Source organism: Gambusia affinis, linkage group LG04, assembly GCF_019740435.1.
Source record: "Gambusia affinis linkage group LG04, SWU_Gaff_1.0, whole genome shotgun sequence".
Taxonomy (NCBI): domain Eukaryota; kingdom Metazoa; phylum Chordata; class Actinopteri; order Cyprinodontiformes; family Poeciliidae; genus Gambusia; species Gambusia affinis.
In genome coordinates, this window is record NC_057871.1 from 9,205,503 (window position 1) to 9,229,170 (window position 23,668).

General features: G+C 38.2%; 1 protein-coding gene across 15 annotated transcripts in view; it reads right to left on the minus strand.

Annotated features, from left to right (window-relative positions):
- Positions 1-23,668, minus strand: part of ank2a (ankyrin 2a, neuronal) — a 71,655-nt gene that overhangs the window by 6,604 nt on the left and 41,383 nt on the right. For 10 of the 15 annotated variants that reach the window (XM_044112932.1, XM_044112930.1, XM_044112926.1 and 7 more), the window contains 5 exons: positions 12,422-12,499; positions 11,257-11,388; positions 10,642-10,782; positions 10,347-10,557; positions 9,551-9,623 (listed from right to left, as the gene is read on the minus strand). In XM_044112932.1, coding sequence (XP_043968867.1) covers positions 9,551-9,623; positions 10,347-10,557; positions 10,642-10,782; positions 11,257-11,388; positions 12,422-12,499 — 635 coding nt within the window. The other 5 variants (XM_044112922.1, XM_044112921.1, XR_006370282.1 and 2 more) reach the window with 4 other exon arrangements.

Here is a 23,668-nt window from a genome sequence, read left to right on the forward strand (position 1 = left end):
TTATTATGGAGTCATAGGGATTTAGATTAGTTTTGCTACATTGAAGAATCGTCTTGATGGTTGAAAAGCAAACATGCGACACTAAGACAATAAAGCCTTTACTTGTTAAATGCCCAAGAAGCATCAACAATATGACTTTTTATAGTGCCACTAATTTAAAAAAATTGAAACCAACACTGCACTCATGAACAAACAAGTGCTTGTGCTTTCTTACCAACACCAAGGGATCTTTTTGTTGCCTTTGAACATGGATTTCCTTTGAGGAGAAATCTTGAGGGAGAGGTTGTCCTAATAAGCACTCTAGATTCAGGCACTCTCCACACAAGGACGGTTTTTCACTCAGTCTTTTTTTTGCTTGACAGTGTACATCAAAGCCAGCATGAGGAAACTCTCTTGCTTTTACAGATGGCATGTGATTCAACTTGAAACTACAGCAACCACTAACAAGTGATGTCAGTGAAATAACTTGTGTCAAGATAAGAGTTCTTACAGCACATTGAAAAGTAGACTGATTATTACCGTTAGAACAGCCCACCCCTGCAGCATGTTGCTATTGATGGCCACTACATGGCTTGGTGGTCGCTGCCACCAAAAAGTAGTAGTAACTATTAGTATAACTCGCAAGAAATTATAATGATCACTTGACACTTTCCATCACAGAATTCCTACAATTTTTTGGATTTATGTTATTATGAGGTTAATGTTGAATAATTAATTGCCACACATTAAAAAATAGTAAATATGTAAATGTTTCACATGTTTATTTTCACATAAGTCTTCATATTAGTCTCACTTCCAATTTAATGGATTTTTGTCTCACTGTATTGCTATTTCCCACTATTTAGCAATTGAATAAGATTGTTCACACGAGAAATCATTGAAAACGATGGTGGCAACAAACATAACAGTAACATGAGATTATATTCATAATTCAGCCATGGTCTTCATCATCGATCGGCTATCAGAGGAGATGCTGGCATACTATTCAGGTGTTGGAGTGATGAGCCACATATACTTGGGAGTGGCTGCATTTTGGGTAACACATTCAAATGACACAAATTTTTATAAACTGTGCAATGCTCTGAGAGCTCTAGTGGAGTCCAAATGAACATCAGACTGCATGTATCAAATTTAGGGAAGGATTTGTTTCTTAAGTTTCAAAAATGGACATAGTAACTTTTGGTGATCTTATTTGGGGACTTAAAAATTATAGGATGAAAGATTAAACATACCAAAATAGAGCTACTTTTTGTGCCACCAACATGAGCATGTAGTCACCAATCCAAGCACACGGTGAGGCTGATCTGAGAGTATATATCTATGTAAATGAACAGTAATTTGAGGTGTCTCCATTCAAGCTCATTCAAACGTGTTGTGGCACACAATAACCTCTGACAACTCTAGTTTGCATGCCCTTTGCTCACGTTAGACCCAGAGAATGCTTTCACAACGTCAGGTGTAAGTATACAAATCACATCACCAGTGTTGTCCTTTACATCAAATCCGATTATTCCTTGAAAATGCTCTATTTGCTTGAATGAAAAATACCAAAAACAATCAAAAAATCAAAATACCAAATAGCCAAAGTAAAAGAAACACTTGAATTTGGCACGCTGGGAATATTTAGCTAAGCATACAAATATGGGGAATTAGGCCATATTTTCAAGGTTTTGTTTTTTTTTAGCAATTATGTAATATGTAAAAATATTTTTCTTATTAAGGAGTGTATTTTTTCTAGCTCCTGAAAACTGTTTGTATTTTTATTAAGAAACACAAATAAATAATACCTACGATAAATATTTTATAATTTTACTGTTAACTTTTAGAGAAAAACGCATCTGATAATACAAGTAGATGTTTTTCATCAAGTCTGAAAATTTCCAAAAATCTACAGTAAAATCTAAAAATTGTTCAATACTATAAAAAAAGTCTAAAGTACTATACTAAATATTTCTAGATTACAAAATTCAAGTGTTTATTTTATTATATTTTCTTCAATTTGTAGCAGTATTTTGACTTGCTTTTGTGATTGATTGCTCTTAATTCCAGTGAACTCTGGATTTTCACAGAAACTATGAAAAGTGAGCAAAGAAAGAGATGCAAAAAAGCAGACACAGGACCATGCCAGTTAGCCGAGAACAGGTAAAAAAGAAGTGGTCAAAGTTGAGAGCATGACAAAATACTATTGAAAGAGCTTGTGTGAGACTTAATGCAGACTGCTCAAATGACGGTCTATTCATATTGATATATGTGCTTGGAACAGCATACCTCTCCATACAGGTTGGTAACTGTACACACTAAATTTGGTGGCACAAAGAAAACGGCAAGAAAAACATATATTAAAAACTTGCACCAATTTATTGGAAGCAATGTAGTTGTTTAGAAGATGAAAATGACTATATTCATTTAGCTAAACAATGAAAAACTACAGAGAACTGGGAGGCATGAAGGTACAGTGAGAGCATGGTCCCTTATAGAAAGGATCATGTAACTTTGAAATAAGTAGAATGTTGCTTTTTAAATGGGATTGTTGGAAAGAAAAGTACTTATCGTAGAGTTGAAAAGTTGAGGTGGAGGCGGCATTGTCAACGAATGGATGTTGGTCAGGAAAGGAGTGTGCTGGCTTCTCAATTTGGTTGTCATGAAAATCCAAAGGAAATGCCTGAGGTTTAGTAGAATTAACCAGTGAAGAAAAAGTCAAAGAAACAGCTGAATATGTCAGTGATGGGGAACATGAATCAGTCCTGCTTTTACAAATGCTATCTAGTTCAACATCTGACTGAGGGGACCCTCGTCTGTTGTCCTCAAAAAGACTTTCCAGACACAAATCAGTGCCTTCCCAATCTGATAATGGAGATTCTAGTGAGAACGACCTGCATCCTGTTAACTGCCCACTGCATTCAACATCAGAACATCTGAAATCAGGAATTGGTGAATCTGAAGAAATTACCCTAAAGTCACTGCAAGACCCCATTGATTCAGGAGAATGTCTGCTTAACTCAGATACCAAATTGTCCTCAATTTGGTATCTGAGTCCCTCTGCTGATAGCCCCTCTCCTTGAAAAGTATATGAAACATCTTCTGACTCAAACTCCCCAAGATTCGACAAAGATTCTGATTGTGATTTAAAGGAAATACCTCGAACAACCTCTGCATATGTCAGAGGTCTCAGTATAGAGATCTGTGGAGAAACAACTACATCTGATTGTTTAGACTGTGTAGGAAGTGAATCTGGTGAATCTGTTCGATTGTCAGTAAACATGTCATAAAGACAAAAGTCAGAGTCTTCCACGTCGGACAGTACAGAAAGAGGTGACAGTGGCCTATTTCCTGGGTACTGTAGGTAATAGTTACAGTGCTGATGATCTGAGTGACAAAATGTAAGCACTTGAGACCAAGTCTGAGTTTCACCAGCTGCTACAGATTCTGGTGAGGATGCTCTGAAATCTTCTAACCAGGCATTTAACTGTGTAAAATCCAAATCAGAACACAAAGAGTCTGGGGACAAATTTCTGCTGAATACCTTATCCAGTTCAAAGTCTGACCCAAATGAATGAGTTGATTCTCGTCTGTTGTCCTCAAAAAGACTTTCCAGAAACAAATCAGTGCCCTCCCAATCTGATAATGTAGATAATGTCGTAAATGACCTGCATCCTGTAAACTGCCCACTGCATTCAACATTAGAACATGTGAAATCAGGAATTGGCGAATCTGAAGACACCAGCCTAAAGTCACTGCAAGACCCCATTGATTCAGGAGAATGTCTGCTTAACTCAGATACCAAATCATCCTCAATTAGAGGGCTGGATAGCTCCTCTGCTTGGAAAGTAAATGAAACATCTTCTGAATCCAACTCCCCAAGATCCGACAAAGGTTCTGATTGTGATTTAAAGGAAATACCTCGAACAATCTCTGCATATGTCAGAGGTCTCAGTGTAGAGATGAATGGAAAAGCAACTACAACTGATTGTTTAGACTGTGTAGGAAGTGAGTCTGGTGAATCTGTTCGGTTGTCACCAAACATGTCATAAAGGCAAATGTCAGAGTCTTCCACGTCAGACAGTACAGAAAGAGGTGACACTGGCTTATTTTCTGGGTATTGTAGGTAATAGTTACAGTGCTGACCATTGGACCGAAGGAATGTAAAAACACGAGAGTAAGTCTGAGCTTCACCAGCTGCTACAGGTTCTGGTGAGCAGGCTCTGAAATCTTCCAACCAGTCATTTAGCTGCAACAAATCCAAATCAGAAGACAAAGAGTCTGGGGACAAATTTCTGCTGAATAACTGATCCAGTTCAAACTCTGACCCAAATGAATGAGTTGATTCTCGTCTGTTGTCCTCAAAAAGACTTTCCAGAAACAAATCAGTGCCCTCCCAATCTGATGATGTAGATAATGGCGTAAATGACCTGCGTCCTGTAAACTGCCCACTGCATTCAACATTAGAACATGTGAAATCAGGAATTGGCGAATCTGAAGACACCAGCCTAAAGTCACTGCAAGACCCCATTGATTCAGGAGAATGTCTGCTTAACTCAGATAATAAATCATCCTCAATGAGAGGGCTGGATAGCTCCTCTGCTTGGAAAGTAAATGAAACATCTTCTGAATCCAACACCCCAATATTTGAAAAAGGTTTTGATTGTGATTTAAAGGAAATACCTCGAACAACCTCTGCATATGTCAGAGGTCTCAATGGAGAGATCCGTGGAGAAACAACTATATCTGACTGTTTAGACTGTGTAGGAAGTGAGTCTGGTGAATCTGTTCGGTTGTCACCAAACATGTCATAAAGGCAAATGTCAGAGTCTTCCACGTCAGACAGTACAGAAAGAGGTGACACTGGCTTATTTTCTGGGTATTGTAGGTAATAGTTACAGTGCTGACCATTGGACCGAAGGAATGTAAAAACACGAGAGTAAGTCTGAGCTTCACCAGCTGCTACAGGTTCTGGTGAGCAGGCTCTGAAATCTTCCAACCAGTCATTTAGCTGCAACAAATCCAAATCAGAAGACAAAGAGTCTGGGGACAAATTTCTGCTGAATAACTGATCCAGTTCAAAGTCTGACCCAAATGAATGAGTTGATTCTCGTCTGTTGTCCTCAAAAAGACTTTCCAGAAACAAATCAGTGCCTTCCCAATCTGATAATGTAGATAATGGCGTAAATGACCTGCGTCCTGTAAACTGCACACTGCATTCAACATTAGAAATTGTGAAATCAGGAATTGGCGAATCTGAAGACACAAGCCTAAAGTCACTGCAAGACCCCATTGATTCAGGAGAATGTCTGCTTAACTCAGATACCAAATCATCCTCAATTAGAGGGCTGGATAGCTCCTCTGCTTGGAAAGTAAATGAAACATCTTCTGAATCCAACTCCCCAAGATCCGACAAAGGTTCTGATTGTGATTTAAAGGAAATACCTCGAACAATCTCTGCATATGTCAGAGGTCTCAGTGTAGAGATGAATGGAAAAGCAACTACACCTGATTGTTTAGACAGTGTAGGAAGTGAATCTGGTGAATCTGTTCGGTTGTCACCAAACATGTCATAAAGACAAAAGTCAGAGTCTTCCACGTCGGACGGTACAGAAAGTGGTGACAGTGGCCTATTTCCTGGGTATTGTAGGTAATAGTTACAGTGCTGATCATCTGAGTGACAAAATGTAAGCACATGAGCCCAAGTCTGAGTTTCACCAGCTGCTACAGATTCTGGTGAGGATGCTCTGAAATCTTCTAACCAGGCATTTAACTGTGTAAAATCCAAATTAGAAGACAAAGAGTCTGGGGACAAATTTCTGCTGAATAACCTATCCAGTTCAACGTCTGACCCAAATGAATGAGTTGATTCTCGTCTGTTGTCCTCAAAAAGACTTTCCAGAAACAAATCAGTGCCCTCCCAATCTGATGATGTAGATAATGTCGTAAATGACCTGCGTCCTGTAAACTGCACACTGCATTCAACATTAGAAATTGTGAAATCAGGAATTGGCGAATCTGAAGACACCAGCCTAAAGTCACTGCAAGACCCCATTGATTCAGGAGAATGTCTGCTTAACTCAGATACCAAATCGTCCTCAATTAGAGGGCTGGATAGCTCCTCTGCTTGGAAAGTAAATGAAACATCTTCTGATTCCAACACCCCAATATTTGAAAATGGTTTTGATTGTGATTTAAAGGAAATACCTCGAACAACCTCTGCATATGTCAGAGGTCTCAATGGAGAGATCCGTGGAGAAACAACTATATCTGACTGTTTAGACTGTGTAGGAAGTGAGTCTGGTGAATCTGTTCGGTTGTCACCAAACATGTCATAAAGGCAAATGTCAGAGTCTTCCACGTCAGACAGTACAGAAAGAGGTGACACTGGCTTATTTTCTGGGTATTGTAGGTAATAGTTACAGTGCTGATCATTGGACCGAAGGAATGTAAAAACACGAGAGTAAGTCTGAGCTTCACCAGCTGCTACAGGTTCTGGTGAGCAGGCTCTGAAATCTTCCGACCAGTCATTTAGCTGCAACAAATCCAAATCAGAAGACAAAGAGTCTGGGGACAAATTTCTGCTGAATAACTTATGCAGTTCAACGTCTGACCCAAATGAATGAATTGATTCTCGTCTGTTGTCCTCAAAAAGACTTTCCAGAAACAAATCAGTGCCTTCCCAATCTGATAAGGTAGATAATGGCATAAATGACCTGCGTCCTGTAAACTGCCCACTGCATTCAACATTAGAACATGTGAAATCAGGAATTGGCGAATCTGAAGACACCAGCCTAAAGTCACTGCAAGACCCCATTGATTCAGGAGAATGTCTGCTTAACTCAGATACCAAATCATCCTCAATTAGAGGGCTGGATAGCTCCTCTGCTTGGAAACTAGGTGAAACATCTTCTGAATCCAACTCCCCAAGATCCAACAAAGGTTCTGATTGTGATTTAAAGGAAATACCTCGAACAACCTCTGCATATGTCAGAGGTCTCAGTGTAGAGAGCAGTGGAGAAGAAAGTACTGTTTCACCTGAAATTTTGGACTGTCCATGTGTCAAAAGCGTGGCATTTGTATTTTGTTGAGGGATAGTTACCAATTTACTCGAGTATTTGGAAACTAAATCTGGAGAACAAGAAAGTGTTGAAAGCAGTTTGTTCTCAATTTCTTCAATCGTCTTTGTATGATTAAAATTGGTGACACTTTCTTCAGCCTCATTTTCCTCAAGTAAGGATAATCTTTTGTTGGATAGTGTTTCGGGTGTATTCTGAAAATGTAAGACATATTTTGGTTTTGTTACCAGCTCAAAGACTTTTATTTGTTTTTGCATTGCTGCTTCTTCAATAGAATTATTATTTTTTTCTGCTATTGTGTCTTTCTTTTTAGCTTTCTTTTCTGCAGAGTCACCCTCCAAATCTGCATCCATACTTTCTGTTTGCCATATATTTGCCACATCATTTTCTTCTTGACCTAGTACTAATAAAGTTTTAGAGGACTGTGGCTCAATAACAGAATTTGAGAAACACAGGTTAGACTCTTTTCTATTCTTTTGTGTTTGGTATTTTATTTTTTCACTTCTTAAATATGAGGCTTTTAACTTTTCACTTTCACAAAACGCTTTTTGACTTATGTTGTCATGAACCTCAGGTGCTCTTTGTTTTTCCTCTTCTATCTGATCTCCAGTCCAATCATTAAGATATGGCATAGGAGCAGTTCTAGAGGATTTTGTATTTACACATCTCTGAACATTGTATTGTACACATGGAAAATTTGATGGAAGATTGTCATTTGACATGGTCCAGTTTGTTGGAGCTTGAATATCTGAATTCTCTAAGTGTTTTGTCAAGAATATATCAGGATACTCCTCCTCAATGGGCATAATAGCATGAAAACCTTTTATCGTCGGTGGGGATGCATGGCTCTCTCCTGAATAATGTAAGAAGTAATCACAGTATTGGCTCCTCAGTTGGGAGCGAGTTGGTTCTGAGAACATGATATCAAGAAATGAGAAGCTGCACTGAGAGGATTGAGATTCTGGTGAAAATGGTCTACAATCTGTCTGTTCTCCTTGATTAGAGGTTAATAATTCTGGTAAAAATGCTTTTCTATCAAGTAATTTAAACTGTACTAAAGTATCATCACTTTCAATTTCTAAAGACACAGGTGACAGAGCTTTTCTTTCTACCCTCTTATGTGAAACATCTGAAACGGCTTCACAAAGCTCAGCTGCTTGAGAGTTTGAGGACAGTGGCCAACAGGATTTCCATGACTCAAAAGACTCTGAAAAATAGGAAGTTGAAATCACAGGCACTGTGAACTCATCTGGACAAATCCTTTGTTTATCTTCAGATGTTTGTGTGTGCAATGTGTTCTCGTTATAAATCTGATTAATATCTGTTGAGCTACATCTGTCAGACATTGCAGAAAGTTCTCGACAACCTTCCCATGTGGAGGAAAAGTCTGCAGGTAAAAACCATTTAGTACCTATTGGAGAATCAGGTGACAGTGCTCTGTAATCACTAACTGACATGACAGATTCAGGAGATGACAGCCTGGATACACTTGTGTTTGTCATCCACATATCAGCTTTGAAAAGGTCTGCTTCATTAATTGGTGAAAATGAGTCATGCTGTTCCTCTGACACAAAATAATTAGGAGTCAAAGGGCAGAAATCTAAAACAACAGATTGTGAAGTCTCAGTTATTCTATCATTTTCAGATTCAATGTGTGAGAAAAAACCTGAAGGAGTAATATTCAGCTCAGGAGTGTGGGATGTTTTAGACTTAATGTCAGTATCTTTATATTCTGGAAAAGGACATAAATTAGTATATTTATCAGTTGAGTCACATGTCAAATGAGTGCAATTACTCTTTCGATGATTGTATGGTATAATAGTTTGAATTTCCAGCTTTTTGTCAGATTTCACCATGCTGTACTTCACTGAACTGAAGACAGATTCACTTGACTTAAGGTCATCTTCATCAATGAAGGGTATATCATCCATTTGTACTTGGTCTTTTGGATTTTTGTTCTTGCGTGACTTGACAGCTTTAGCTTCCAAATCCAAACTTGAAACGTGTGGAATCTTGTAATTACTACATAGTACATCATCAGGTTCCTTCTGAGATGCCCTACTTTTTTGTGCTACATCTGTGTCATCTTGAGCCAGAGTTGACTGTGTTACCATGGTTTGTGACACTGGTTCATAGAGTCTTCTTAGGCTAGTTCTAGCCACTTCTGTATTACCAAGCAGGGGAGTGCAGTTGAACTCATCAGAAAGCTCAGTAAAGTCACTTTCGGCTTTGTCTGACTCAGACAGGCTCAAACTGAAGTCTCTGATAGATATGGAAAATGGTACCTTCATAACTTCTGGTGACTTGCTTTCCATATCCTTACAAACACACTGGATCAACAGTGAGGTTTGACAACAGTCACCTTTGAGTGAGAGGCCGGTTTGGCCAGATCTGAGCCAATCACCTTCATTACAACTTGAAACTTGCTGATGTTTCACCTGAGATGCTTGGCTCTTCAGTGTTGCTTCTTTTGTACCAACTTGTGTACTTACTTGCTCATCTGAGTGACTAGTGGATTCTTGTGTAATCACATCCTCTGAGGTCCACAGATTAGGGTTCAGTTCACTGTTGGGAGAAAAGAAGAGGCTAAACAACATGGTTTTGATTGCAAGATTCAAAAGTCATTAAAAGAAAAGAACTAGGAATGTAATGAAAAATTCAGATCTTGAGAGGGGATGGACCACAATAGGCTTATCATAACAATACAATATTACTTTAAGTTGGAAAACTTTACATTTAATTTAATGTTTGCAAGACAACACTTTGGTTTGTCTTGCAAACTTAAGGGTTCTAAAGTTTTAAGATGCTAACAGTTAGTTAGTTGAGCATGTTCTAACAGAGCTTAGAAATTATCCATTGTCACTATTAGGCTGATTTATTTTCCAGAATCCACAATTCTGTGACACACAAGTCCAAAGCAAATGTTTCCTAGTCAACACTATCAACAGAAAATGTTTTGTACAAAAGTAGAAAAATGTTTGTACTACTCAAAAAAATTCAAATTTTTTGAGTAGTACTTATATATAGTATACTACCCACCTAGGCTTAGTGAACTAATATGCTATGATCATACGATCATAGCAATAAGATCATTCTGCATCAGTACCTGAACAAAAATATGTTTTATAGTACTCCCATCAATGTGGTCACTCCACTGAATTTCTATGAATAATTGTATATTTGGGTCTGATTGGATTTCTTAAATGATATACTATAGGTCTGTAGAAACAGTTCATATTTAAATTTCAACCAATTTTGCTGAGTCAATAATTCTAATTATTGATTTACTGTGGGATTTCGGGCTCCTCCAATAGGTCTCCGTGCATGCTTTCTGAGTGAGTTTGTCCTGCAGGTTCTGCCCATGAAGGAATATCCAATAAGGAGGCAACAGAGAGATCTTCTTCAGATACAGCTGGGGGTGGCCTGCGGTCTGACTCTACCCTCCTGACAATTCTTGGGCTGTCTGTATCCTCTTGAACTGAAGATAGAGCTACTGAGACTGGAAAAAATAGACCCTGGATTAGAATACATGTTAACACACATGTAGAGCTTGGTGTTTGAAATGACTTAAAGGTTTTGTTACCTTCACTGTGGTCAAGTGTCTTTTCTATCTCTGCATATGTCCTTGATGTTTGCTCTTGAACTGACTTGTTCATCTGGGTTTCAATAAGATGGACGATGTCCATGCGATTGATCTTCGTTAGCCTTTTTATCAGGCTATCCTCTGCAGAAAAACAGAAATTTTGTTTAAATATAAAAAATTGTGGATAATGAATTAAGAAATCCTTTTTGACAATCTCCCAGCAGGAATACAACAGAAACAACATTCCTGTATGTGTTCACAAGGTGCCAGGAAATAATAATGATTGACCATCTCCAATAAGCCTTTGCAGTGCTTTTGTTGCATGGTGCACATTGACGTTTAGCAATTTTATTTACAGTATTCTCACTGACAAAGAAACATTACATGTTCTTTCACATTAGAAAGAACATTGTTAATTATGCCATCACATGGCAAGATTGACTTAAAAAATAACTAAAGAAAAAATAACTTTTTGACCAGTAAAGCAACAAGATCCATCCAATTAACAAATCTGGCTTCTGGTGTCTTAAATGTGCAGTGCTTAAAGTTTGTAAAAAAACAACAACTAGAAATATTCAAATTAAAACATATAATACAATTTTTAAAGGCAAATACCTGTAGCATGTTTGCCTTCCCGTTCAACCCATCGTTGCAACAAGGCATGGCTCTGCTCTTGCAAGGAATTAGGATTCTCTGTTCTGACTTGCTGAACATCATCCTCACTGAATTCCAGTTCCCTTGCTAGCTCTAATGTTATTAAAAACAAAGGAACAGACAAAAAGGTTGAAAAAACATACCTGTTGTAAATACAATGAGTTTTGGTTTGGTAATGTGGACATAGACATGACATTGTTTTAAAAGTAGACATTGAAATACACTGTATGAAAAGAAACATTTTCACTCACTGACTATTGTATGTTGACACTAATAATGAATCAACAGATTAGATGGAAGCAACCTAATGGATTTCAGTCTCTACACAGGTCGAAGGCTGTTTAGGAAAGTTCAAACTGAGGATCAGAATGTGTATGAAAGGGGAATTAACGGGCTTTAAAGCTGGTATGGTTGTTGTTGCCAGACATTTTATCTGTGCATTGTAGAAACAGTTGTTTTTGCTTTATTGATATCAAATGTTAAAGAAGAAAGAGCACACTGGTTCAAGACAATAGAAAGAAAAGCTGAAACATGGACAAAAGGACACAAAACAAAGGCTCCAGCTGTTGGTAGTGATGTAATGGTGCAAAGATTTTTTTGACCAACTTTGGGTCCCTTGGTGCAAATGGACAGTATGCAGTATGTTGTTGCAAACCCTTTCCATTCCTTATAAACATCATGTACTCATCTACAACATGGCTACTCCCAGTAGGATAATATACAATTTAACAAAGCTATAATCTTCCCAACCCAGTTTCTTAAACATGGCAGTGAGTTTACAGTAATCCAATAGACCCACAATCACTAGCTGTCAATCCAATAGAGTTTTCTTTGTGATGTGATGGAACAAGAATATCACAGTAATTGTATAGTTAATAAATCTGTGATAACAACTTGCTTTGATTGAATATGAACCAAAAACTCTGGTGTTTTGTGAATGTCTATGAAGAATTAAAGCAGTACAGCTGCCAAACGGCACGGTGCCTCAATTTGGAGGCCAACAGACGGCAGTCAATTTGAACTGACTGAATCCATTCTTTATAAAAAGAAACTATTGTGTTTGCTATCAATGCATTGACAACACTTCTTTGAAGCAGTAAATAGCTGAAGAAAATGAATGGCTTACCAGTCCAGCTGAAGCCAAGAAGATCTGCAATAATTGCTAATGTTTCTTCTTTCCGGTCAGTGTCATCCTGCCAGTCAGCTACAAGATTCAATCATAGCCAAAAACATAAATGGGGATGTCCAGCTATTGAAGACACCAACTGTTTTTAACAGAATATGCAGCATGAACACATTACATAAAATGTCATTCTGGATAAATACGAAATGTGATTTCCTGAGGAACCTATGCTATAGGCTGTAAAGTCAATGAGGACATGTGATGTCTATATGGATGATAACACAAAACTTGGTTTGCTTATGCACAGTTACTACCTAATCACATAAACAAAACATGCTTTTCAGTCATTAGTGTAAGCAGTGTTGTTAATGTGTCAATCAATATATGCAAATGATTCACTGAGTTGATTAACATTAGTAAAAGTGGTTAGTACATAATCACAACATTGCAATAAACTTGTATCAAAAATGTCTAATTTCAGTCTTAGAATTGCTTTGTCCTCAGACACAGCAATAACTTATCAAATGTAATACACTACTACCCACGTGCACATAAACAAAATATGGCAACAATATAAAATGGGAGGAAACAAATCCCAATGTTAAAAAATAACAGTAAATGGGTAATGGAGAGAATCTTCTCTGAAAGAGAAAAAAGGATCTCGCTGCTGAAGAGAGAAGATAGACCAAAAGCCTAATTCATCTCAAACCATACCTGAGGTAAATTCTGGAGTCTGATCATCACCGATTCTCTGCATCTGAGTTTCCACTGTGTCATCCCAGGCAGGCCTGGACTCAAACACATCCTCTGTTCCGCAGGATGGATGTACAACCGGCAACTGACTGCTATCAGAATCTGAACTTTGGGAGGCTGGGATGTCATATGTAAATATAACAGAATCTGAACTCATGTGACTAGTGCTGCTCATTTCATCGGTCTCTAAAGAAGACCTCACAGATGTTTCATTTATTGGAGGAGAACTTGAAGAAATCCAATCAGCCAAAGCTTTCTCTTGGATAATGGTAGTAGGTTTGGAAGAATGAATAGTTAATATATTAGAGGGTTGACTACTCTCAGAATAACTCCTACCTTCTTTACCAAAGGCCTTAGTTGTGTTATCCTCAGATCTAGTTCTACGACTAAAAGTTAGGATTTCTCCTGCTTCTCGAACTTGAACAAGCTCTGAAAGCTGTGGTTCTCTCACTGATATGTCCTTTCTATCTTTGGGGGTTTCTTTGAAATCCAGGGGTCGGGGTGAGTGTTGATGATATCTCATTTCTATGACTGAGCATTGGTCTTCATCTTCATCAAGCTCATCATCATCAGATGATGAGGAATCTAAAGAATTCTTTTCAGATTCAGCAGATGTATCTAGCTGAAGGTCAGCTATTGTGCTGTCCAGATAGACCAGCCCAAGGTTTTTGAGACTTTCAGCCTCTGTTGAAATATCTGTAAAAGTCTTAGAAGCATTTGGAGAAGCAAGCTTGGTGTCCGTAAAGCTGCACAGATCAACATTTTGAAGTGATTTCTCAAGCTTTGACTTTTCAAGAGAGGGTTTTGTGGTACTTTTGGATTCAGGACTGGAATTTACACCACAGACATCTGGAGTTACCTGGGATTTTGGGCTCCTTTGAAGGGTTGTGTCTGAAACAGTTGTTTCCAAAACAGCCTCTTCAACTGGATGTTCTCCGACATGAAAGAATAAATATGATTCCTCTTCCTCATCAAAAGTTCTTCTTGTCATATCAATAGCTCCACCCCGAGTCATTTCAAAAAGCTTTCCTTCCTGAAACTGAAATGGACTGGGGCTTTTCTCCCCACCTGGTGTCTGGACAAATATTTTTTCAGGTTTTTTTGTGTCCTCCAAAGCGTCAAGAGGCACTTGTTGCTCACCCTCAGTATGTTCCTTTAAGGTCACATTATCATAACTACAACATAATGTGACATCTTCTACTTCAATAGTTCCATAGTCCTGGGGTTTATTGTTAAACTCCGAATCATGTGTCAATACCGATTCATTTGCAAACCCACTGGCTAAGGTATGTTCATTTCTCACAGTGCAAGGAAAATGTGCTTTTGCTTCTTGAGAACTCACACCTTCTGTCATGTCTTTGTGTATTTCTGCTACTTGGAGCATAGAGACACTTCTCTCAGGTTCCTCTTTCTGACTTGTGATTACACACAGTGAATCTTCAACTGGCTGATTAGAGCTTTCTGCTACTTGTTTTTCAGAGCTTTGGTGTAGCACATCTGTTAAGGAAGCCTTTGTAGCTGGGTCATATTTGAGATCCACTGCACTTTCATCAGATAGAGAAGGGGCATTTACCAATTTGTCTTTCTTCATTTTGGATTCATGTTCCATTTCATCAAATGTTTTGATCTTTACAGCTATTTTAAACATCTCCTCTTCTGGAGTGTGTTGTTTATTGGTGGTGTCATTCTCACTGTCATTACTACCAAGAGAGTCTTGCCTAATGAGTGTGTGAACACCCTCGTTTGACCACACACTAAACCCAGTTACTTCATGTGTAGACTTAGGAGACTGATCAATCCTCACTTTACCATCCACTTGTGGGATTGCGGTTATGCTTTCTTGTGTGGTGTTGCCAGATTCATCTGTATGAATGGCTTTATCAGAAGCAAAACATGCTTTGAGCTGGGAAGCGTAATCTTCATATACAGCTGTCTGTACTGGCATTTGAAATTGTTGCTCCTTTGGTTGAGTAGGACTTCCTTCAAGAGAGTCTTGACATGGAGATTCTTTAGTGGGGCTTGGCTCAATGGAATCAGGAGACTTCTTTGATGATCTGTCTTCCATAAGAGGACTGGCCTCTAATGAATCTTGATGGCATGGTTCCTGATCTGAGTCATCAAACCCCTGAGTCTGAAGGGTGTCTAAATCAGATGGTCGTTTTAGTGTGCTATGAGTACTTGAAAGCTGAAAAGACCCCTGTATGTTGAGATGTGAGGAAGCAGCAAAACTTAAATTATCTTCTAAATTATCCCTGGGCAGCTTTATTTCTTTGCAGCTCTCACTGACCAGATCTTCCTCAGAATTACTTTGTCTTGTCAATGGCATTTGTTTGTCATTTTCATCCAGGTCACTACTGAGAACGGACAAGATGCTTGACATATCTTTCTCAGTTACTTGCTTTTGTGGGCTTCCTTTTCTCTCAATGCAAACCTGTTCAAATTCACTCTCTAAATCTGATGATTGTTGTTTTTGTTTGACTCCAAATGCAGCCAGCTGAATGTTTTTCCTTTCCCTAATCTGTTCTTCTAAATTATCCCTTGCCAATTTAATTTCTTTGCAGCTCTCACTGACCAGGTCCTCATCAGAAATACTTTTTATCACTGGACCTTTTGAGACATATTCATCTATATCAGTTCTCAGATGTGACAACATTGCTGACATGTCTTTTTCAGTCACTGGCTTTTTTGGGGTTCCTTTTCTCACTACATCAACCTGGTCAAAATGAGTTTCCAAAACTGAGGCTTGTGTGTGTTCTTTGTCACCAACTACATGAGTCTGCAAGTTTTGGTCAACTGAAACCTTGTCTTCTGAAACATCTCTCGCAAGTTTTACTTCCTTACAGCTTTCGCTTACCAGGTCTTCCTCAAGTTGACTTTGACTTATCACTGGTTTATGTTTGAAATATTCATCCAGGTTACAAATGAGATGGGACAACATGCCTGACATATCTTTCTCAATTACTGGCTTCTTCTGGCTTCCTTTTCTCTCCATAGAAACTTGTTCAAATTGGGCCTCTGAAACAGAAGATTGTGTTAGTTCTTGCACTACAGCTGGGTCAGCCTGAACCTTTTCCTCTTCCCCAGGCTTGTCTTCTGAATCATCTTTTACCAGTTTTGTTTCTTTGCAGCTCTCACTTACTAGATCTTCCTCTGGATGACTTTGTCTTGTCACTGGTATTTGCTTGAAATGTTCGTCCAGGTCACAACTGAGATGGGACAACATGCCTGACATATCTTTCACAATTACTGGCTTCTTCTGGCTTCCTTTTCTCTCCATAGAAACTTGTTCAAATTGGACCTCTGAAACAGAAGATTGTGTTAGTTCTTGCACTACAGCTGGGTCAGCCTGAACATTTTCCTCTTCCCTAGGCTTGTCTTCTGAATCATCTTTTACCAGTTTTGTTTCTTTGCAGCTCTCACTTACTAGATCTTCCTCTGGATGACTTTGTCTTGTCACTGGTATTTGCTTGAAATGTTCATCCAGGTCACAACTGAGATGTGACAACATGCCTGACATATCTTTCTCAATTAGTGGCTTTTGTGAGATACCTTTTCTCTCCATATAAACTTGTTCAAATTGGGCCTCTGAAACAGATGGTTTTATTTGTTTTTTGATTACAGCTGGGTCAACCTTAACATTTTCCTCTTCCCCAGGCTTGTCCTCTGAATCATCTTTTGCAAGTTTTGTTTCTTTGCAGCTCTCATTTACCAGATCTTCCTCTGGTAGACTTTGTCTTGTCACTGGTATTTGTTTGAAATATTCATCCAGGTCACAACTGAGATGTGATAACATGCCTGACATATCTTTCTCAATTACTGGTTTTTGTGATCTTCCTTTTCTCTCCATATAAACTTGTTCAAATTGGGCCTCTGAAACAGATGTTTCTGTTTGTTCTTTGACTACATTTGGGTCAGCCTGGACAATTTCCTCTTCCCCAGGCTTGTTTTCTGAGTCATGCTTTGCCACTTTTGTTTCTTTGCAGCTCTCATTTACCAGATCTTCCTCTGGATGACTTGGTCTTGTCACTGGTATTTGTTTGAAATATTCATCCAGGTCACAGCTGAGATGTGACAACATGCCTGATATATCTTTCTCAATTACTGGCTTTTGTGATCTTCCTTTTCTCTCCATATAAACTTGTTCAAACTGGGGTTCTGAAGCAGATGGTTTTGTTTGTTCTTTGACTATGGCTGGGCCAATCTGACCATTTTCCATTTTCTCAATCTTGTCTTCTGAATCATCTCTTGAGAGTTTTATTTCTGTGCAACTCTCATTGACCACACCTTCTTCAGGGAGATTTTGTAGAGACACTGGTATTTGTTTAACATATTCATCTAAGTCACTACTGAGATGGGACAACATGCTTGACATGTCTTTCATGATTACTGGTTTTTGTGGACTTTCTTTTTTCTTGACATAAAGTTGTTCAAATTGGGCCTCTGAAACAGATGGTTTTGTTTGTTCTTTGATTACAGCTGGGTCAACCTTAACATTTTCCTCTTCCCCAGGCTTGTCTTCTGAATTATCTTTTGCCAGTTTCGTTTCATTGCAGCTCTCATTTACCAGATCTTCCTCTGGATGACTTTGTCTTGTCACTGGTATTTGTTTGAAATGTTCATCCAGGTCACTACTGAGATGTGACAACATGCCTGACATATCTCTTTCAATAACTGACTTCTGTGATCTTCCATATCTCTCAAAATAAACCTGTTCAAATTGGGCATCCGAAACAGATGGTTTTGTTTGTTCATTGACTACAGCTGGGTCTGTCTGAGCATTTTCCATTTTCTCAGAATTGTCCTCTGAATAATCTCTTGCAAGTTTTATTTCTTTGAAACTCTCACTGACCAGATATTCTTCAGGTAGACTTTGTCTTGTCAATGGAATTTGTTTGACATGTTCATCCAGGTCACTACTAAGATGGGACAACATGCCTGACATGTCTTTCATGATTATTTGCTTTTGTGGACTTTCTTTGTTCTCCAAATAAATCTTTTCAAATTGGGCCTCTGAAACAGATGTTTTTGTTTGTTCTTTGACTACAGCTGTGTCAAACTGAGCATTTTCCATTTTCTGAGTCCTGTCCTTTGAATCATCTCTTGAAAGTTTTATTTCTTTGCAGCTCTCACTGACCAGATCTTCCTCTGGATGACTTTGTCTTGTCACTGGTATTTGTTTGAAATGTTCATCCAGGTCACTACTGAGATGTGACAACATGCCTGTCATATTTTTTATGATTGTCGGATTTTGTGGGCTTCCTTTTCTTTCAACATAAACCTGTTTAAATTCATTCTCAAATACAGACGTTTGTGTTTGTTCTTTGATTACATCTGGTTCAGTCTCAAGGTTCTCTATTTTCTCAGTCTTGTCTTCTGAATCACCTCTTGCAAGTTTTATTTCTTTGCATGTCTCATTTATCAGATCTTCCTCAAGATGACTTTGACTTGTCAATGGTTTTTGGATTATATATTCATTCATGTCACTACTGAGATGTGACAACATGCCTGACATTTCTTTCTCTATTGCTGGCTTTATTGGGCTTCCTCTTCTCTCCATATAAACTTGTTCAATTTTGGCCTCCAGGTCAGATGTTTTTGTCTCTTCATTGACTACAACCTGGTCAGTCTGAACATTTACGTTTTCCTCAGTCTTGTCCTCTAAATCATCTCTTGCAAGTTTTATTTCTTTGCAGCTCTCACTTACCAGATCCAAATCTTCCTCAGGTAGACTTTGTCTTGTCACTGGTATTTCTCTGACATATTCATCCAGGTCACTACTCAGATGTGACAACATCCCTGACATATCTTTCTCAATTACTGGCTTTTCTGGGCTTCCTTTTCTTTTATCACAAACTTCTTCAAACTGAGTCTCAAAAACTATCTGCTCTTTGACTTGAACTACATGAGTCTCCAAGTTTTCCTCTCTGCATAGCTTGTCGTTTGAAAAATCTCTTACCAGCTTTTTTTCTTTGCATTGATCATTTATTAGATCTTCCTCAGAATGACTTTGTCTCATCACTGGCTTTTCTTTGAGATAATCTTCTAGGTCACTGCTGAGATGTGATAGCATGCCTGTCATATTCTTCTCTGATACAGAATGTTCTGGATATATCGTTCTTTCAGTATGAATTTGTTGGCAAGGAGTCTCCAAAACTGAAATCATTCTTTCTTCTTTGGGTGAAATTACAGCAGTCTCAGAGTTTTTCTTTTTCTCAATTTGTTCTTCTGAATGATCTCTAGACAGTTTTACTTCTTTGACGTTCTCATGAAGAACATCTTCCAGATGGCTTTTTCTTTCCACTGGCTCTTTAATGTATTCATGAACATCAGAACTGAGATGTGAAAACATACCTGACACATTCTTTGTGGTGTCAGATTGCTGTAACCTTGCTCCTTCTCTTTTGTATTCCCGTATCAATGTTGAATGGCCTTTTGCCTGTGTTGTGCTTTCAGATGCACTACTTTCACCATCTTGGTCTTCTTTTATTTGACATGTTTTCTTGTCCTTGTATGGGAAAAATTTACCATCACTGACTGAAAAGTTGGTTGATAAATCTTTTAATGTTTCAGATGTTCTGTCTTTTTCCAGTTCACTTTTTCTTTTGTCACCTGCCCCCATAATTATATTGTCATTTTCTAAAACCTGTGCTCTTTCACCCATCAATGTTTTTTTGTTTCCATTAGCTATTGATGCTAAAGTGTCTTCATCTATTTCTTTATGTACATCTGTTTCTTGACACTCCTGATCAATTTTATGTGTTTCAAAAGACTTAATCTGTGGGCACTGATGGAAATCCTTTCCCATTAACAACAGCGTCCCTTGCATGTCCTTTTCTGCTGCAGATGCCTGGTAAGATGTTTTCTTCTCTGTCTGGATATCTGGAAGTCCTGGTTCCCTGATGATGGCTTCTTTTTCTTCCATGTCAATTTGTCTATAAAGCATTTTGCTTTCGTAGTCTGCCAATATATCGGCCTCATCTGCCCCCAAAATATTCTTTTCTTCTTTGGTTTCACTTATTGAACGACTAAAAGTCTTTTCATCTCTTCTTTGGTGTGTGTCAGAAGTTTGCATTTCTCCTGAGCTAGAACAAGAGGAATCAACACTCTTCTCTGAAGATTCAGTCAAGTTTTCATACTTGGATCTCCCAGCAAGGCCTGAGCTGATGTCTCCCACAAAACAAGGACTGTCAAAGTCGCCAGGTGATTCGTCCCCTTCAAGGACCAACTGTTGATATTTGACATCTGAAACTGTTTGAGTCTGCCTAAATAGTTGATATTCGGAATTTTCTTCCAGTTCAGCCTTTATGTCAGCACTGAAGTCCTCAGAGGTTCTGCGATCTGGGCTGATTTGAGTTTCCTCAGATAAATCACCAAAAGTGCTTAAAAAGGATCCATCTAACTGCATTTTCCCTGGGCTTTTCTCTGACAAATCTGAGGCTTCTTTCTTAAGGCTAATATTTTTATCATTGGAATCAATCCTCTCCATATTTTCATCAGTATTTCTAAAATAGGTCACATCAGAACTTTGTTGAGATTCATTTTTAGACTTGTTCTCTTTGTTTACTGTTTGGTGAACTGAAGTAAGGGTTGGAATATCCTTTTGTGTTTGAGGAGCTGCAACATCATTGGTTTTAATGCGTCCATGTTCAACTGAAGGGTCCTGGAATGTTTTCATTAGTTCTTTCACAGACACAGTGGGCTTACCTTGCCCCTCACCTGGGGAACAGATACGTACTGTCTCACTTTTAACAGAATCAGGATGTGGAACTGTTTTTCCAAAAAGAGAACCGCCTGAAACTACTACTTCCTCAGCTTCACGTCGCACAAAATTTGCTGTCTGATCTTCTGTGCTGTCATGTATGATGGGGTCACCTTGTGGACTAAGAACCATGAGACTCTGAGCATGGTCCTGGGATTCAGATTCAGACACAAAATGTGTGCTAGAAGAAGCTATGCCTTTGTGTTGTGAAAGTCCTGTAGTATTTTGTGGAAAATCCTGTTCTGTTTGGAATATTTTCATCCGATCCTTCACAGACAGTGTCTCTTTCTCTTGCAGCTCTCTGTTTCTGCACTCTACCAGTGGGCTATCATTTCCAAAGTCATATTGAACGGTATCAGCAAACTTTACTGTTTTACCATTTGAAGGTCTTTCTGATATCAACAGGGTTTTCTCAGTAGTTTTTGTGATTGAACTAACTTGTTCATCTCTCATGTCCATCTTTTCCATTTTATTCACATCCTCATGTTGACTGAAAATGACAGGAATCTCATAGGTTGGACTCTGCTCTGTTCCAAGTGTCTCTTCAGTATCTGTAAGCTTGTATTTCGATGTTTCACTATGAGAAGAAAGTGGTGCCTTATGCTCAAAAAGCCCAGATTTACATTTTGATGGGTCCTGTCCAGTCTGAAAGGCTTTCATTAGATCCTTCACTGACATAATCTCCTCTAATCTTTCTGTCTGAGATCGAGGAGATTTAGGGGATTTGGGAACTTGTGGAAGTTCTGGCATGACATTGTCTTGTTTCATTGGAATGATGGAAGATTTTTCTGCACATGCTACACCTTGCTTAGCTTTTTGCATGTCCTGCTGTTCAACTTTGGTTTGTAAAGCTTTAACCTTGTCTTTTATGGACCCTATAGGTGTCTCAATAATTAAAGGAGAAACAGGGGGCTGAACAACTGAGCTAGCTGAAAAGTTTTCTTCAAGAATAAATTCACTATCCAAAGATTCTTCAGAGCTCACCCTTTCCAGCTCCCCCTCAGAGCTGCTGCACCTGGACAGCTCTCGTTCTCTAAGCTTTTTTCTTATAGGTTTTTTGATATTTGGGGGACGCTGTTTGCTATGTAGTGCTGTTTGCAATGTAGTACCTTGACCAGATGTGTCTTGGACAAGGTCTTCTTGTGAACTATGTCTCACAGAAGGTTCAAAGTTTTCTTCCATATCTGTGTTGACTTTTGAGACCATGGCTGTTCTTTCTTTCACTGACATAGTGCTATAAATAAGGTTCTCTTTTTGAATCTCTCCATTCTTTTCAGATCTATCTTTAAAGTGTTCCACTGCAGCAAATGACTCTTTTTCAACCAACACTACAGCTCTAGCTCTCTCCTCATAGACATCTATTGGAAATACTGCAGATATTCTGACATCTGATATGTCTGATAGAATATCTGGACTTGCAAGAGTTGCAGGATCAAGCGGTTGATTAGTTCTCAGCGAGAATGTCTCAGTAGACTCAGATTCATCATCTTCAAAGACAAAAAGTTTCATAACCAAAAAGGGAAGATAACATATGGGACAAATCAATTGGGAAAGAGAGACATTAGAAAATCGTCATCAAGACAATGCCATTAAATATCCATCTTCAGTTCACAGTGAAAGAAGAAGTCTGACAGGGCAGAAGATAAGAAAATCTTGGAAAAAAGGCCCAACCGGGTAGTAGTCCCGAAAGGTTTGAAATAAAAAAGAGGAGCAACAGCATAAGCAAAAGCCAACAGGAGAAAAAAAATAAGGCAGAAAAAATGTGGACAAGAACAATGACAATTTTCTACACGTTTTGGAATCTAACATGAACAAAACAAAAAGCACAGAATGTAACAAAGAAACCTACATGTGAAATGAACAGACACAACAGAATAACCAACATCGTTAAGCCTACTTTTGAAATAGTCATGTATGACTACAACATTACATTATTAGGTATGAATTGAAGAGCATTACAGTGCAACTGAAAAAGGATGTGCTGTATACACCAAGCAATCTTAAGTCATTGGTAATTTGCTGTTTTAAAATATCCATCTCAGCTCAAGACAAAAGTAGTATCACAGATTCATACCTATTGAAAAAAGTATAATTATATTTTTATTTAGAAAAACTGCAGATTCATATTATACAATAGGTAATTTGAAAAAGGTTACGATTTTGTGACTTTATGATCCATACAAAGAAATGATTGCAATGTAAAATAAAACAAATGAAAGTGGGGAAATGTTCACTTGCAGCTAGCATTTAGTGCAAGGAAGATTAGATAAAATGTGTGATGTTAGCTGGAATACAGTTTTTGTACATTGTTGGAATTAGAGAACAAACAAGATGGTATTGTTTATTAAATGCAACCCAAAATTAGAGAAAATTGAAACATAAAAGTGTTTTTACAAATTAAAATGGTCAGTTATTTATTTTTTAGCCAAACTATACAACCTAGCAGCTGTTTACAATAAAAAGGTCAAATAATAATTTAAACAGCTCAGCATAGCTAATAAAGAAAGTTTCATTATTAGCAACTTTGAAAGACTGCCATAGTTTCAAAATTATTCAATTCCTTTATAAAAAGCATATTTATTAGAGTACCATTTGTTCATCATGGTCTGCTGCAAACGTAATGCAAAGTCAGACACTAGCTTCTGGAAGTGGGAATCTTAGCCCACTGCTTACGGACAAAGAACTCCACTTTACTAATATCCTTAGATTTGAGTATTGCCACTGCGTTTTGCAAGTCC